This window comes from Anastrepha obliqua, chromosome 2 (assembly GCF_027943255.1).
Source record: "Anastrepha obliqua isolate idAnaObli1 chromosome 2, idAnaObli1_1.0, whole genome shotgun sequence".
Taxonomy (NCBI): Eukaryota; Metazoa; Arthropoda; class Insecta; order Diptera; family Tephritidae; genus Anastrepha; species Anastrepha obliqua.
The window spans coordinates 128,556,834-128,569,950 of NC_072893.1; the positions used below are offsets into that span (position 1 = coordinate 128,556,834).

A 13,117-nucleotide genomic window follows, 5' to 3' on the forward strand; every position below is an offset into this window, starting at 1 on the left:
TTCTATGGGAACGCGCGATGCGAGTAATTTTGAGTTTAGTAAGCGGATCTCCTGGCTAGATGCCAACAACCTAATAAGATTCCTAAACCGCACAGACGGCATAGTCATGCTGTAAATAATCGTTAAACAAGGTAATACAGATGTGGCAACAAAATGGTGCGGAAGCGCTAGTTGGATTCTAGATGAATCACCACCTTAACCAACCAACCAAATAAGGTGGATCTCCCTGAAACTCGCTTCTAAGCCGTTTTTGTACTTCCACCATGTTCTCGCCCATGTGGTAAAATAAAGTCTAGGTCTAGCTTCCGCCATTATTTTAAATAGGTGGCACGTAGAAAGGGAAAAATTAATTTCAAAATAAGGTATTAAAGTGTTTATATTTTTGGGACCCTCTATATGTATGAAAAAACCACAATAAATTACTTTTTTAAGAAGATGCCATTACAAAAATATTATACTTAGAGTTGTGTGCATATTAATAAATAATCTAAAAACCGAAATATGTTTACTTTTTATTTTCGCCTCTCTTGCACATTCTGTATAAGTACATAAAAACGCTACCTCGTAAATTTATGCGCACACACACGCGTTTATTTGTTGCGCGCTCTTTGCTTTAACGCTTTGGAGCGCCTTACGCTCAGCTACCTTTCAGTAGGCTCCCCAACAGTTGGGGCCTAATTGGATCGCAGTGAATTAGACAGTCATTAATTCGCGTTGTTCGCTTGTAGACGGTTTGTGTTGCTTAGTCCATCGGTGTCACTTAAGTAATCCTGACTACATTCGTTTAGTTGGTCTTTCTTTGCTGTCCGCTACCCTAAATAACATTAGCGTAATAGTGATAGTTATTTAGTAACACTCTTACGTCTACTTGTAACAGTAAAGCTGCTGCTGCGCCGTTGAAGACCAACAAATTTTCATTTTGATTATTTGTATTTGGTTTCATTATTTGAATTTTGGCTATTTACTTCACGTTCGCGCTTTCGCAATTCATTGTGAAAGCAAAGTAAAAAATTATTAAAAAAAACTTTGTATAGATTTTAATTCACATAAAACGTGTTTTAGTTGCAATTAACCTCCGCAGCCGCAGTGATCAGTGTGCCGCTGGCGGAAACCTTGCGAGCGCGTTAAATCGAAGAAAATAATTGCGACTTTAGTAGAAGTGGTGAAAAGCGCAGATATAAGCAATTTGAGTGTGTTAAAAGCTGTTAAGTGAAGAAGAGCATATTAATTGCTGTAACCATGGCCACCAAACACTTGAAGAATCACAACAAAAATGAGCTTGGTAAGTATAGTAAAGAAAAAGTGAAGATGTGAATGAAAAGATATGAAATTAATTTATGTGTTGGACGATATATTTCTTACGTATACAATATATATTTCAATTTAATTGGAGTTCTAAAAAATTAAAAAACCTACTTTATGTGAAATGGACGCAATAGTGTAGTATTTTTATGCGTTTTTAAATGTAATGAGCGCAGTCATTAATTTTTCAGAATTGCCATCTGTTTTTCTGCGTTACTTTAATATTACTTTTTACTATTATTATTATTACCTTTAATATTAGTATTACTCAAATATTTATTATACATATGTGGTTTCACTTTTTTTGTCAAATAAAAAAGGGCTGGCGGGTATAAATTGGCAATTGAAATAAGAAAATGGTTTTACGAGTAAGCAGAAAAATTACACAAAGGCTGGTTTGCCAATTTTTTTCTGTTCAAACACACAGGGCCCATAGAGAAAAAAACGAGAGTGAAAGGTAAGAAAAAAATCTGAGCGGCATAATCCGGCTTTGGGACTTATTTGTTGGCTGAACATATTACAAACTGTTAGGAAATTGAGTAGGGACTTAGGGGATACCCATTCGGTCCATTAAGCGGAAATATTAGAATCTTAGCCGACCTGTAAAAAGTCTCTTTGGCCATACAAAAGCGTGAAAAAAGACTTGCTTAGAGGCCTTGACTTGCAAAACCCGTCAATTATGTGGTTGTTAATGGTGCACACGAGGACGCATAAAGGCTATAAGACCCGTGCAAATAAGGCTTTGAGCATTTGAAATGGTGAGTATGTCTTCTGTTTCTAAAACAAAGATTATCGTGCAGAAATTGCTCCAAAACTTGTTAATTACATTTCACAGATGTGACAGACTTGGCTCAATGATTATCTAGCATCGTAAATATTGTTATATTCCGTTATTAATGGGTAGTATTCGATCTTTTGATCTTCTGCTCAGCACCGGCTGATGTGTAAATTATAATACACCGGTGCGCATATTTACGTGCCCACGAACACACATAAATATATGCCATCGAAAGCTTTTACATATACATATAACGTACGTAATAATCTCACGAACGCCTTATCTGTGCACTGTATAAACACTTTATACGGCAATAGGGTGTCTCACGAGATAATGTCGAGGCACTGAAGAAATCCCTTATAAACGCAGTCACATACAATTATATTACACATTCATATGTTGTGTATTTGAATTTGTAAATACATACTCGTATGCATGTATGTCTACTTGACATTCAAAATTGGAATAAAGTTATCTGCAATAAATATTTCGAATAATTATAGAATGGAAATACGTTGTGCCCATATGTCGTTTAGTTTAGAGGTTGATAATCAGCAGGGTAAACACATTTATAATTAATAGAATGCCACACCATTTTAACCTTGGGCTGACATCACTCCAAATTTTAGTCACCTTACTTTCACCTTCGGTTTTGAAATTTCACAACTTAACTTTATTTAATGCAGTAAGCTTTAAGCTCTTTTATGATAAAGTTTCAGAGGGAAACTCTCCCAAATTATAAGAGTTATGGTCAATGGTAATTGAAGGTTGACGTACTTTCTGTACCGCCAAACAAAATTCAAGTGTTTCTTCGCCGAATTCTCCGAATGGTGGCCTAAAAATTGTACCTCAAATGCGACTCTACTCAATGGTTTAGTTACTTCCATTAAATATTGCGATTCAGGAATGAAAAGGGCGCTAGATAGGTCGTATTCTGCGCAAACTAGAGCACGATGCCAGCAGAGCTGCATTAGACTGGAATCCAAAGGAGCTCATGGCGGCGTAACAACATAGATGAGCTTGATCGTTTAGACGAAAGCCTGACATGGACACAAGGTTAAGACAAAAGCTGAAAGCCGAAATGAATGGAAATCATTTGTTCTGGCACTATGCGCCCAGTGATCGGCGCTATATCCATTAATCATCAGCATCATATTTAACTCAACTGTGCTGAATTCCGTTAAAAAATTGCCATGTTATATGAATTATAAGCAAAGTAGCGTCTGAGGTTAGGCTTTCTGTTTTAATATCCTTTCGAATTTCGTACTTCGATTCCAACCAAATTTTAAGGAAACGGAATTTATCGGTGTGCTTGATTTCGATCCAGAATGTGATGGTGCGTGACTACCGATCGGAGAACGTAGGCTCGAATCTCAGTGAAACACCAAACGTTTTTTCTAATAGCGGTCGCCCCTCGGCAGGCAATGACAGTGTATTTCTCCTCCGAGTGTGTTTCCATGGAAAAGCTCCTCATAAAAAAACCATCTGTCCATGTAACCATAAAGTCCATGTAATTACTCTCAACTAAAATATCTTAACTTTTCCTATTTTTATTTTTTTCCCCCAAGTTTCTTTCATTTACATACTTCCATAAATTTCGTTAAATTATTTCCAAAAACGTGCAATGATACTTTCTATTACTTCAAAGAATGGTTTTCAAATACAAATTTTAAGCCTACCTGAATTTGGAAAAAAATTCTAAACTGTATCAAATAGGTTTCATTTATAACCCCCTCAAAAAGCGTGAAATAATAATACTTTCGACTTTAACCTTCTTCGTTCGACTCAGTTTAACCTCAATTATTTTTTCTAAACGCTCATTTTCTGTACCATTCAGCTCAGCGTGAGCAAGTACGTGAAATCCGATTTGCTTGTTATTTCCATGCATTTACATACTACTCCAGCTGTGCTTTTGCAAGGGTAAACACTTTCCAATTATATATCAAATATGTACACACTTGTGTATATTTTATATTATTATGTTTCACGATCGCGCGATCGCGCAATCACTTTACTTGACAACGTCAATGTCATTGCCAAAGCAACTGGAGAACTTTCACAAAAGCACAAAGTGACCTCTTGGCGTTAGTGAATACAAAAGAAGAAAAAATACCAAAGCTTGACTGATTCTTTGTTATTGCCTACTGAGTGACGTCATAAACAAGGTTTTTTTTGTAATATGTATGTAAGCATGTATGTAAGTACATTTCCATACATATACATATATGTATACATATGCATTTATAGCGGAAAATTTACATTTGAACGTATTGCAGCGCAACGTGCGTTGCGTGTAAGTTTATTGACGCTGCTTTTTCATCGATATATCCGATATTTTTTTGTTTCGATTAATTAATATCGTTAAGGTATATAGTGAATTCACCTAATATTAATTCCCTGAAAAATAAATGTTGAATTGGAGTTCACATGAAAAAAAATATTATACGACTTTTCAGGAACGGTAAATATTATTAGTAAGAAAAAAATTGCGAATTGCAGTGCAGTTCAAAACAAAAGACTTAAGTAACAAACTAGCAGTTTTGTAGAATTCCACTGAATCGAAAATTTATGGCCGCTGCGCATAGGCCAAGGTCGGTTCGGCAGCATTTACCCGTCTATTGAGGATATGAAATTTCAATTTATTATATCTATACATATGTACATTCGGTTAAATTATTATTATTTATTTGTTTAATTTTATATTCAAACTGCATTCATTCATAGATTTCTACCGATTAAATATCTATCAATGTTCGAAAATGATAAAAAGTATTTTTTTGGAGTCCTAACATTTACAATTGTATTTATTTGAAAGAGTGAAATAAAATTTCAAGGCGATTGACATTACATACATACACATATGGTCGAGCATATTTGAATTAGGTTTAGTCTTTAGGTGGCCAGCTTATTGCATTTAGCAAAATCCGTGTATATAGGCGGATCTGTGACTAATTTGAAATCCAATTTAATTTTTCGTAGGAAAAATCGATATTTTTACAAGGGAATGATTTTTTTATTTTCTTATTATAAAAAGATTAATAATTCAAATTGATTGGACAGGCTCTAGAGATTCGAAATCTTTTTATGCTCTTACATACATACATGTACGAATGTAATGTTCGTATATGTAATTTTATGAATCATTTTTTTGATTGGGCAGACTTGTTGAAATTTCGCTTGTCATTGTTACTCGCTGTTTTCCTCTTAATTCATACATATCTACGTATGTACAAGTTTGTACTTACTTGCAGACAGCGCTGACAGAATGTAAACATGTAAAAACATCGCGTGATCAGAAAACGTTTTTATTCAACCATAAAAGCAAATGTGAATTGCATTTAGAGCGATCAAAATCTGCACAGGTGCTTAAATACTTATTTCATCTATGTATGTATGTGAGCATGTATGCACTATGAGCGACCGCTAAAGGCATGTGTATTTTTGCGTGACATGTCGATTAGTAATCCGAAGGCATTGATGACCAAAGGTTGTGGATCCGTTAGAAATCATTTTTCGACAACCAATGGCAAAGTGCGGTAAATAATGAAATTTTACAACAAAAATCTATGCGCCATACTTTTATTATTTTGTGTGTATGAATTCTATACAGGGTGGTCTATCATTATTTGAACTTACAAAGCAGCGAAATTATACCAATTGCATATTTTGAATACAATTTATTTAGGCAATCTTGACTCGAAACTCAACTGAAGCTCTATTGAATTAGAGAAATCTACTCGCTAAAGGGTGTACTCGTATGTTGAGTTTTGAAATAAAGTTAATAAATAACAAAATTTGAAAATATGAAATTAAGTTTCCTTTTAACAAACTTTCCATGCAAAATAATAATAATAATATAAAATAGTTTTATTAGAATTTCTAAATAATAATAAAAACATAAAAAAATTTGGCCACCCCATTCTTGGTTGAAATTTAACAGCTAAGATTAACGGATATTTTAGTATTAAAAAATAGTTATTAGACAAAGAAGCAGAGAAGATTGCTGCCTATACCTCCTCTATTAAAAGAGCTCAGGCTTTAAATTTGTCTAATATTGGGTGTTTTTTTTGTTCCACGAGAACTATTGATAGCTTTGGTTTGACAACTGAAAAGGGGAAACTATGGCATTGACAATTGACATTTCTGTTCAGTCATCATGAATCGTTTGACGCTTCCAAATTCGCTCATATATCATAAATCAGAGGGAGTTATAGAACTTTAACTGAAAGAATTTAGTAAGGGCAATTTGGCACTAGTGAGGCTTTATGCTCATTTGACCCACTTTTTTTTTTGTAACCGATTTCTGTGCTTTTGCATATTTGAAAAGCTTTAATGTACAACCTTTGTTTTCATTATTATTTGCTTATCTTATTTTAGCCCAATTTATTTGGAACTTTTTTTTGGTTACTGAAATATCTCCCAGCTTATCATTTACTTTGGTTACCTATTTGCCTGGCACATATTAAACATGACTGTAATTTTATGATAAAAAGTATTGATTAGATCACTTACACTTAAAACTACTTTCGTTTCCTATACGTGCAAGCAAATTGAGCAGAAATATTTTGCCTGTCATGGTGTGACGTCATTAATTTGTAGGTAAATAGTTTTTTTTATTAGTTTAGTGTAGCTATCTTTTATTAGTAGATGTGCATATGTACTTATACATATATATAACCATATTTATAAGCCTTTGGGACCCATCTTAAGCCATCTTATGTTAGGAGAATTCAAACATTGCTGACATTTATTTGTTTTCTAAAGTGTAAACTAAGGGGAAAGCGTTGTTGTCGTAAACTAAAAAAAAGTTTAAGTATGTTCTCTCTGAGTAAGTGATTTCATATTGCGTAGTAAGTACATATTAGCTGGATCTCAAAGGGGTAAGTACTGTTTATATGTATGTATGCACCTAGAAACACGCAAGTACTTACGTTTGTGACTTCAATTGGCCCCTTCAATTCTATTGTTATTGTATTTATATAAAAAAACTCCTGTGCATACATATGCACATTTAATAGATAACTGCATCGAAAGCAATCAGCGCCATTTAAGCCATTTAGCAACGTTAATGAATGTGAACATTGATCATATAACTAAGGAAATATTATAAAATAATAGAGTTATTTGTAAATTTTATATTGTTTTATATCCTCTTTCAATCAAAGACAGCTGACTTTCCCTGACAGCTTTTCACAGTATTTTCGATATTCCCATATCTAGGTGAAGTCTTTAAAGTGTGAAGCCGAAAAAACAGCTCAGAATTTCACCGCCATTCTTAGATGCGACTCACTACTGAGTAAGAAAGAAAAGATTAAATTTTATTTTTCCACTCGTGAGTTATAATTTAAAATTTTGAGAGCAGAATTAGCAGGCTGGTATACCCAGATATTTATTGTTTCAGTTGAACTTTCTTCAATGTAATACATTTTGTATAATTTTATTGTAGAGAAAAAAAATCACACCATTCCTAATTTTATACTCCGTGTCAAAGATCACTTAAGGAGATTTCAAAAATAATGGAGATGTATGTAGTTATATGTCTGTGGACTTTTGATAAAACAACTTAAGTTGACTTAACAGTTTTTTTCTGTCAGCCCAAAATTACCTCCTTTTTCCGAAAATTTTCCTCAATTAATCACAAAAGCCGTAGCTTGAAAACCATCTTTATAAATTTCAATAAAATACAAAATTTTTCTATCATAATTCAGTATTTATTTATCTCAAAGCAAACCGCCTTAAATTCACTTAATTTGAAGTCAGAAAGCGCTACAATAACTCAGAATCTGAACACAAATTTTAATTTTTTTTTAATATTACAGTGCACTCGCGGTAACTCGAATAGCCGCTAAGTCGAACGACGTGCTAACTCGAACACATTTTTTCCCCTATTGACTTCTTTGTAACTCGACCAATAAAAAAGCGCTATAACTCGAACAAAAAAACAAATTTATTTGTACACACATTCTTTTCAAACATGTACATTTTGTACATAGATACATATGTAATAGTATATGTATATAAATTATATGTATACTAGTGTATTGTCCATATGAATATTTCGGCGTTAATATCCCGTTAGTTTTCTGGGAACAACATCTTGCATTGACCAAATTGCTTTAAATTTGTCATCTGTAGTGTATCAGTGCACGTGAGTAATGGATCGTAAAAGGTTGAAGTGTTTAACATTAAAAGAGAGGGCTGAAGTCCTTAACAAAATTAAACGTGGACGTAGTGTTACTTCTCTAGCGAAGGAATATGGGGTAGCCAAGTCCACCATAAGTCTTATAAAAAAGAAAGATAAGGTAATTTATGGCTTGCACTAACGCTACCGGCAACTATAAGCTTAAACTTCTCGTTATTGACAAAGCAAGAAATCCTCGTGTTTTCAAAAATTTTAACTGTCCGGTGGAGTACAAAAATTCCAAATCAGCCTGGATGACTTCGGCGATTTTCAAAGACTGGTTTCATAATTCGTTCGTGCCGCAGGTAAAATCCAGATTCATTAAAACAATTTTTTTAACCAAGTTAAATGACTTTAATATTTAGGTAAGAAAATATTTGAAAGATGGGGGACTACCTGAGAAGGCTCTTCTTCTAATTGATAATGCCCAATCACATCCCAACGAAATCGAATTAAAGTCCGAGTATGGTTTAATTTTAACTATGTTTATGCCGCCGAATGCGACACCATTGATCCAGCCAATGGACTAAAATGTAATTCGTATAACGAAACTATACTACAGAAATTTTCTACTGGCTTCCATTTTCAACAATCGATCGAAAAATCGATATCGATGACTGTTTTTTTAACATAGCACACTCAATTGATAAGTCGAACAAATTCGATAAATCGAACAGCGCCTGTTTTAATTAGTTCGAGTTATCGCGAGTGCACTGTATTTTACTTTTTCATAAAACATTTCATTTCAAGAATTATTTTTTGAGCATGTAGGTTGTAAGAAAGTTAATAATATTTTAGGCGAATGTATCCGCTGAAAACCGTTATCTTACACAAACAAGTCAAACAACTGAACGCATTCAGCGCTCTTGCGCTTTTCCTGCTCCTAAAACTTAAAGTATAATTTCAATAAATACTTGGTGAAGCTTAATTGAATTCAGATTTTTTTATGTATTATATTGTTCAAGGTTTTCAAATAAATTTTCCACAGATTGTATGGTATAAAATTATTAGTATCGAATATTACTTTGAAGATCCATAAAGCGCCTAAGATTCTCAAGTAAAAATTATCCACTTAGTACAACAAATAAACACACACATACAATTAAGTAATCTAAAAGTATTTCAACAGCTGTTAGAAGGGGCTATTCATGTAATTGTCTGCGAGCTTTTGTAACAAACTCCCTGCGCATAAATTAGTATCGTCTCTTATAAGCACCACATGCTTTCTGTCTCTCAACTATTACACTTTCAGTGTACAATTTTGAGTATTTGGAGAGTAGATATGTTCATTTGTATGTGCATGTGTCAAAAAAATAGATATATACTTAGGTAGATACATTTGTATTTCTCCGATCTGTTCGATCAGTGCGCTTTCAAAGTCATACGATTTGATTTTCCATTTAGTTTTGAAAGCACCGCGAAGGAATCAAATTGTTGGTTATTTGGAAAACTCGCAAAAGCGTGCCATCATAAGAACAACTAAAACGTATTCATAGCAGTTTAATTCAGAACACTGTGTAAGGTTAAAATAGGTGAGGGGTGGCATATCAGCGCAGAGTCAGAATATCGGTAGCAGTTTTATTTGAAATTAAGCAGGTCGCTATAAATCTTGTATGTAAATGCGTAATTCTCAATTAGCGTTCCAGCGTGATTTTCTATTACATTATTTGCATTTTTTTCCTATAATATTATATTAATAAAACAAAATAACGACCAACTCAATTTTGACTAACATTCCAGAAGAAGAAACCGCACTCGAGCACATCATCAAATCACTGGAGAATCCGACAATGATATGCGAGGGTACACACTTCGATTCATACGTGCCACACACATTTGTCATATTTGGCGCTTCGGTGAGTGAAACTCAAAACTTGAAAACCTTAAAACAAAATTAGCAATTCTCCTTTTTTGCTTCATAAAGGGCGATTTGGCCAAGAAGAAAATCTATCCAACCTTGTGGTGGCTCTTCCGTGACAATTTGCTGCCGAAACCAACTAAATTTTGTGGTTATGCGCGTTCAAAGCTTACTGTCGCCGACTTGAGGGCGAAATGCCATCAATACATGAAGGTACGCTTGGTTTGCTGAACACTTGGATGGTTTTTCTGTTTTTACATTAGTATTTTTTTCTTTTGTTTTCTTTCAGGTGCAACCACATGAGCAGGCCAAGTATGAGGAGTTTTGGCAATACAACTACTATGTAGCCGGTGGCTATGATCAACGCAGCGATTTCATTGCCTTGCGAGACCAATTGGAGCGATTAGACTGCCGTTGCGATTGTAATAATCGGTTATTTTATTTGGCTTTGCCACCATCCGTCTTCGAGCAGGTGACAGTGAATATCAAAGATATTTGTCAATCAGAATGGTAGGTGAACATATTGAAGTGGGGAAAAACTTGTTGTCGTATAGCGTTTTGAAAAAGGCACACACAATTTTTGTATTTAATTACAAACGAACTCTTAATTTTGTATGATCTGGCAATGCACCTAACCTAACCTAATTCAAAGTTCAAATTAAGTCAATTGGCGCACCTGAATTATAACAATTTATAAGGTTTTGAGAAAAAAAAAACCTGACCTTAGGCAAGAAAAACGTGAGAGGGCTGCATATTTCTGCTGGAAAATTTTTTGCAATTTATGCAAATTTATTGTAATTCAGCGTTGTAAAAAGGAAATATAAAGAACTTAGATGGGAGGAAGTAAGTAAATCTACTTTGAACTCTACGGAATGTGCATGGAGGACAAACTAAGACCAACTTCTTTGATTTTTCCATTTTTCTCATTCCACTTCTAAGTTTCAATGTCTAAACTGTCTAGCCCTGAAATTTGTAAGTTCTTACCGGTCTACTTTTTTGAATATTTTTCTCTCTCTTTGCAATTCGTCTTAATTTTGGTTTAAAAGGAATGCGTGGGTGGATGAATTCGAGTCCACATTCCCACTATTGAACATTCTGTCCAGTGAGACAATGTATATTACTAGTCGGTGTACTGAAAATATCGTAGCTTCAGGTCAAAATAAACCGGAACTGAGAATTTGTCAGTCCAGATTGTGGGAAAGTTCGCATAAAGATCTTGGCTTACATCTTTGTAATACCAAATTTACTAAAGAAGCACATCTTCCTAATCATTTGACAAGTCTTGCTTTCGTTTAGAACTGCACGTTCTCAAGACAGTCGGGTCTACGAGACGGCTGCGAACACGACTTATATGCATCACTTCAGCAACATCTCCGAAAAGTTTGTGGGGTGCGGGTTTTCTATACAGCTACAACAACATAATTTCTTTTTCAATATTAAACACTCTTTATAGTGTAACGGGAAGGTCTGCTTTGCATAAAAAATTCAAAAACTTGATGCTGTTTGTTCTTTGATTATCCATTTTTTTATATTTTATATAACTCATCCGCGGTTTGGTCATTCCATTAAAGTTTCCTTATTATATTTCCAGCGGCTGGAATCGCGTGATCATCGAAAAGCCATTCGGCCGTGACGATGCCTCTTCAAAGAAACTGAGCGATCATCTTGCTTCGCTCTTCCACGAGGAGCAAATCTATCGTATCGATCACTATCTGGGTAAAGAGATGGTGCAGAACCTCATGACCATACGTTTTGCCAATAAAATTCTCAACTCAACGTGGAATCGTGAAAATATCGCCTCGGTGCTTATCACATTCAAAGAACCCTTCGGTACGCAGGGACGCGGCGGTTATTTCGATGAGTTCGGCATCATACGAGACGTTATGCAAAATCACTTGCTGCAAATACTCTCGCTGGTCGCTATGGAAAAGCCAAGTTCCTGCCAACCGGACGATATACGTGACGAAAAAGTCAAGGTTCTAAAAAGCATTCCAGCACTCACATTAGACGACATGGTTTTGGGGCAATATGTAGGCAATCCAGAAGGAGAAGGTGAAGCCCGTGAGGGCTACCTAGATGATCCGACCGTTTCGAAAGATTCTAATACCCCAACCTATGCACAGGGCGTACTGAAAATTAACAATGAACGCTGGGAGGGTGTGCCCTTCATACTGCGTTGCGGCAAAGCGCTAAACGAACGCAAAGCCGTTGTGCGCATACAATATCGGGATGTGCCCGGCGATATCTTTGAGGGCAACAGCAAACGCAATGAGCTTGTGATACGCGTACAACCCGGTGAAGCGCTTTACTTCAAAATGATGACCAAGAGCCCCGGTATTACATTTGACATGGAGGAGACCGAATTGGATTTGACTTATGAGCACCGCTACAAGGACTCCTATCTGCCAGATGCCTACGAACGTCTAATTTTGGATGTATTCTGTGGCTCACAAATGCATTTCGTGCGTTCCGATGAATTAAGAGAGGCGTGGCGCATCTTCACACCTGTATTGCATGAAATTGAAAGAAGCAAAGTGAAACCCATACCTTACGTATACGGTTCGCGTGGTCCCAAGGAAGCAGATCAGCAGAAGTCAGATAATAACTTCAAATACTATGGCTCCTATAAGTGGCACGGAAAGAAATAGTGAGGGAGCGAATTGACAAAGGGTAGGGCTGCGGAGATGCAAAGTGGACCAATGACAATAATAACAGCGTAGAAAAGACAGTACACAACCAAATTGTGCAAGCAAATTAAAGTTTGTTGTATATGTATGTAAGAATAGCAATAGGTGCAATTGTACGTTTTTATATAATTAGTGCATGTGTATATGCACTCGTGGCATGTAATTGTTGTAATGAATGGATTGTGCGAGAAAACACTCAGCTTTGTGCTTGCAAAGGCTAATATTTTTTTTTTATAATTTAAGTACATATTTGGATTATGGATTTTTAATAAGTTTTGAAGAATTTTTAAAAATGAAATATAAATTAAATT

The 13,117-nt window shown here is 35.1% G+C and overlaps 2 protein-coding genes across 3 annotated transcripts in view; one reads left to right on the forward strand and one right to left on the reverse strand.

Moving 5' to 3' along the window:
- Nucleotides 1-13,117, reverse strand: part of LOC129236906 (caspase-8) — a 52,378-nt gene that overhangs the window by 13,357 nt on the left and 25,904 nt on the right. The window lies entirely within an intron of this gene.
- On the forward strand, nt 698-13,059 carry LOC129236905 (glucose-6-phosphate 1-dehydrogenase). 2 transcript variants are annotated; one of them, XM_054871201.1, is made up of 5 exons: nt 698-1,282; nt 10,002-10,117; nt 10,186-10,332; nt 10,409-10,629; nt 11,711-13,057. In XM_054871201.1, the coding sequence occupies exons 1-5, from the start codon at nt 1,240-1,242 to the stop codon at nt 12,765-12,767; spliced, it is 1,584 nt and encodes a 527-aa protein (XP_054727176.1). In that variant the 5' UTR covers nt 698-1,239; the 3' UTR covers nt 12,768-13,057. The 2 variants fall into 2 exon arrangements, with proteins under 2 accessions (XP_054727176.1, XP_054727177.1); XM_054871202.1 differs by lacking the exon at nt 698-1,282 and adding an exon at nt 9,682-9,793 and having other exon boundaries at nt 11,711-13,059.

What these genes read in the sequence shown, in the direction of transcription:
- LOC129236905 (XM_054871201.1), top strand. Translation starts at nt 1,240, where the DNA reads ATGGCCACCAAACACTTGAAGAATCACAACAAAAATGAGCTTG. An exon ending in TTGTCATATTTGGCGCTTCG is followed by an intron (nt 10,118 to 10,185) that starts GTGAGTGAAACT and finishes TGCTTCATAAAG; the next exon opens with GGCGATTTGGCCAAGAAGAA. An exon ending in AATGCCATCAATACATGAAG is followed by an intron (nt 10,333 to 10,408) that starts GTACGCTTGGTT and finishes GTTTTCTTTCAG; the next exon opens with GTGCAACCACATGAGCAGGC.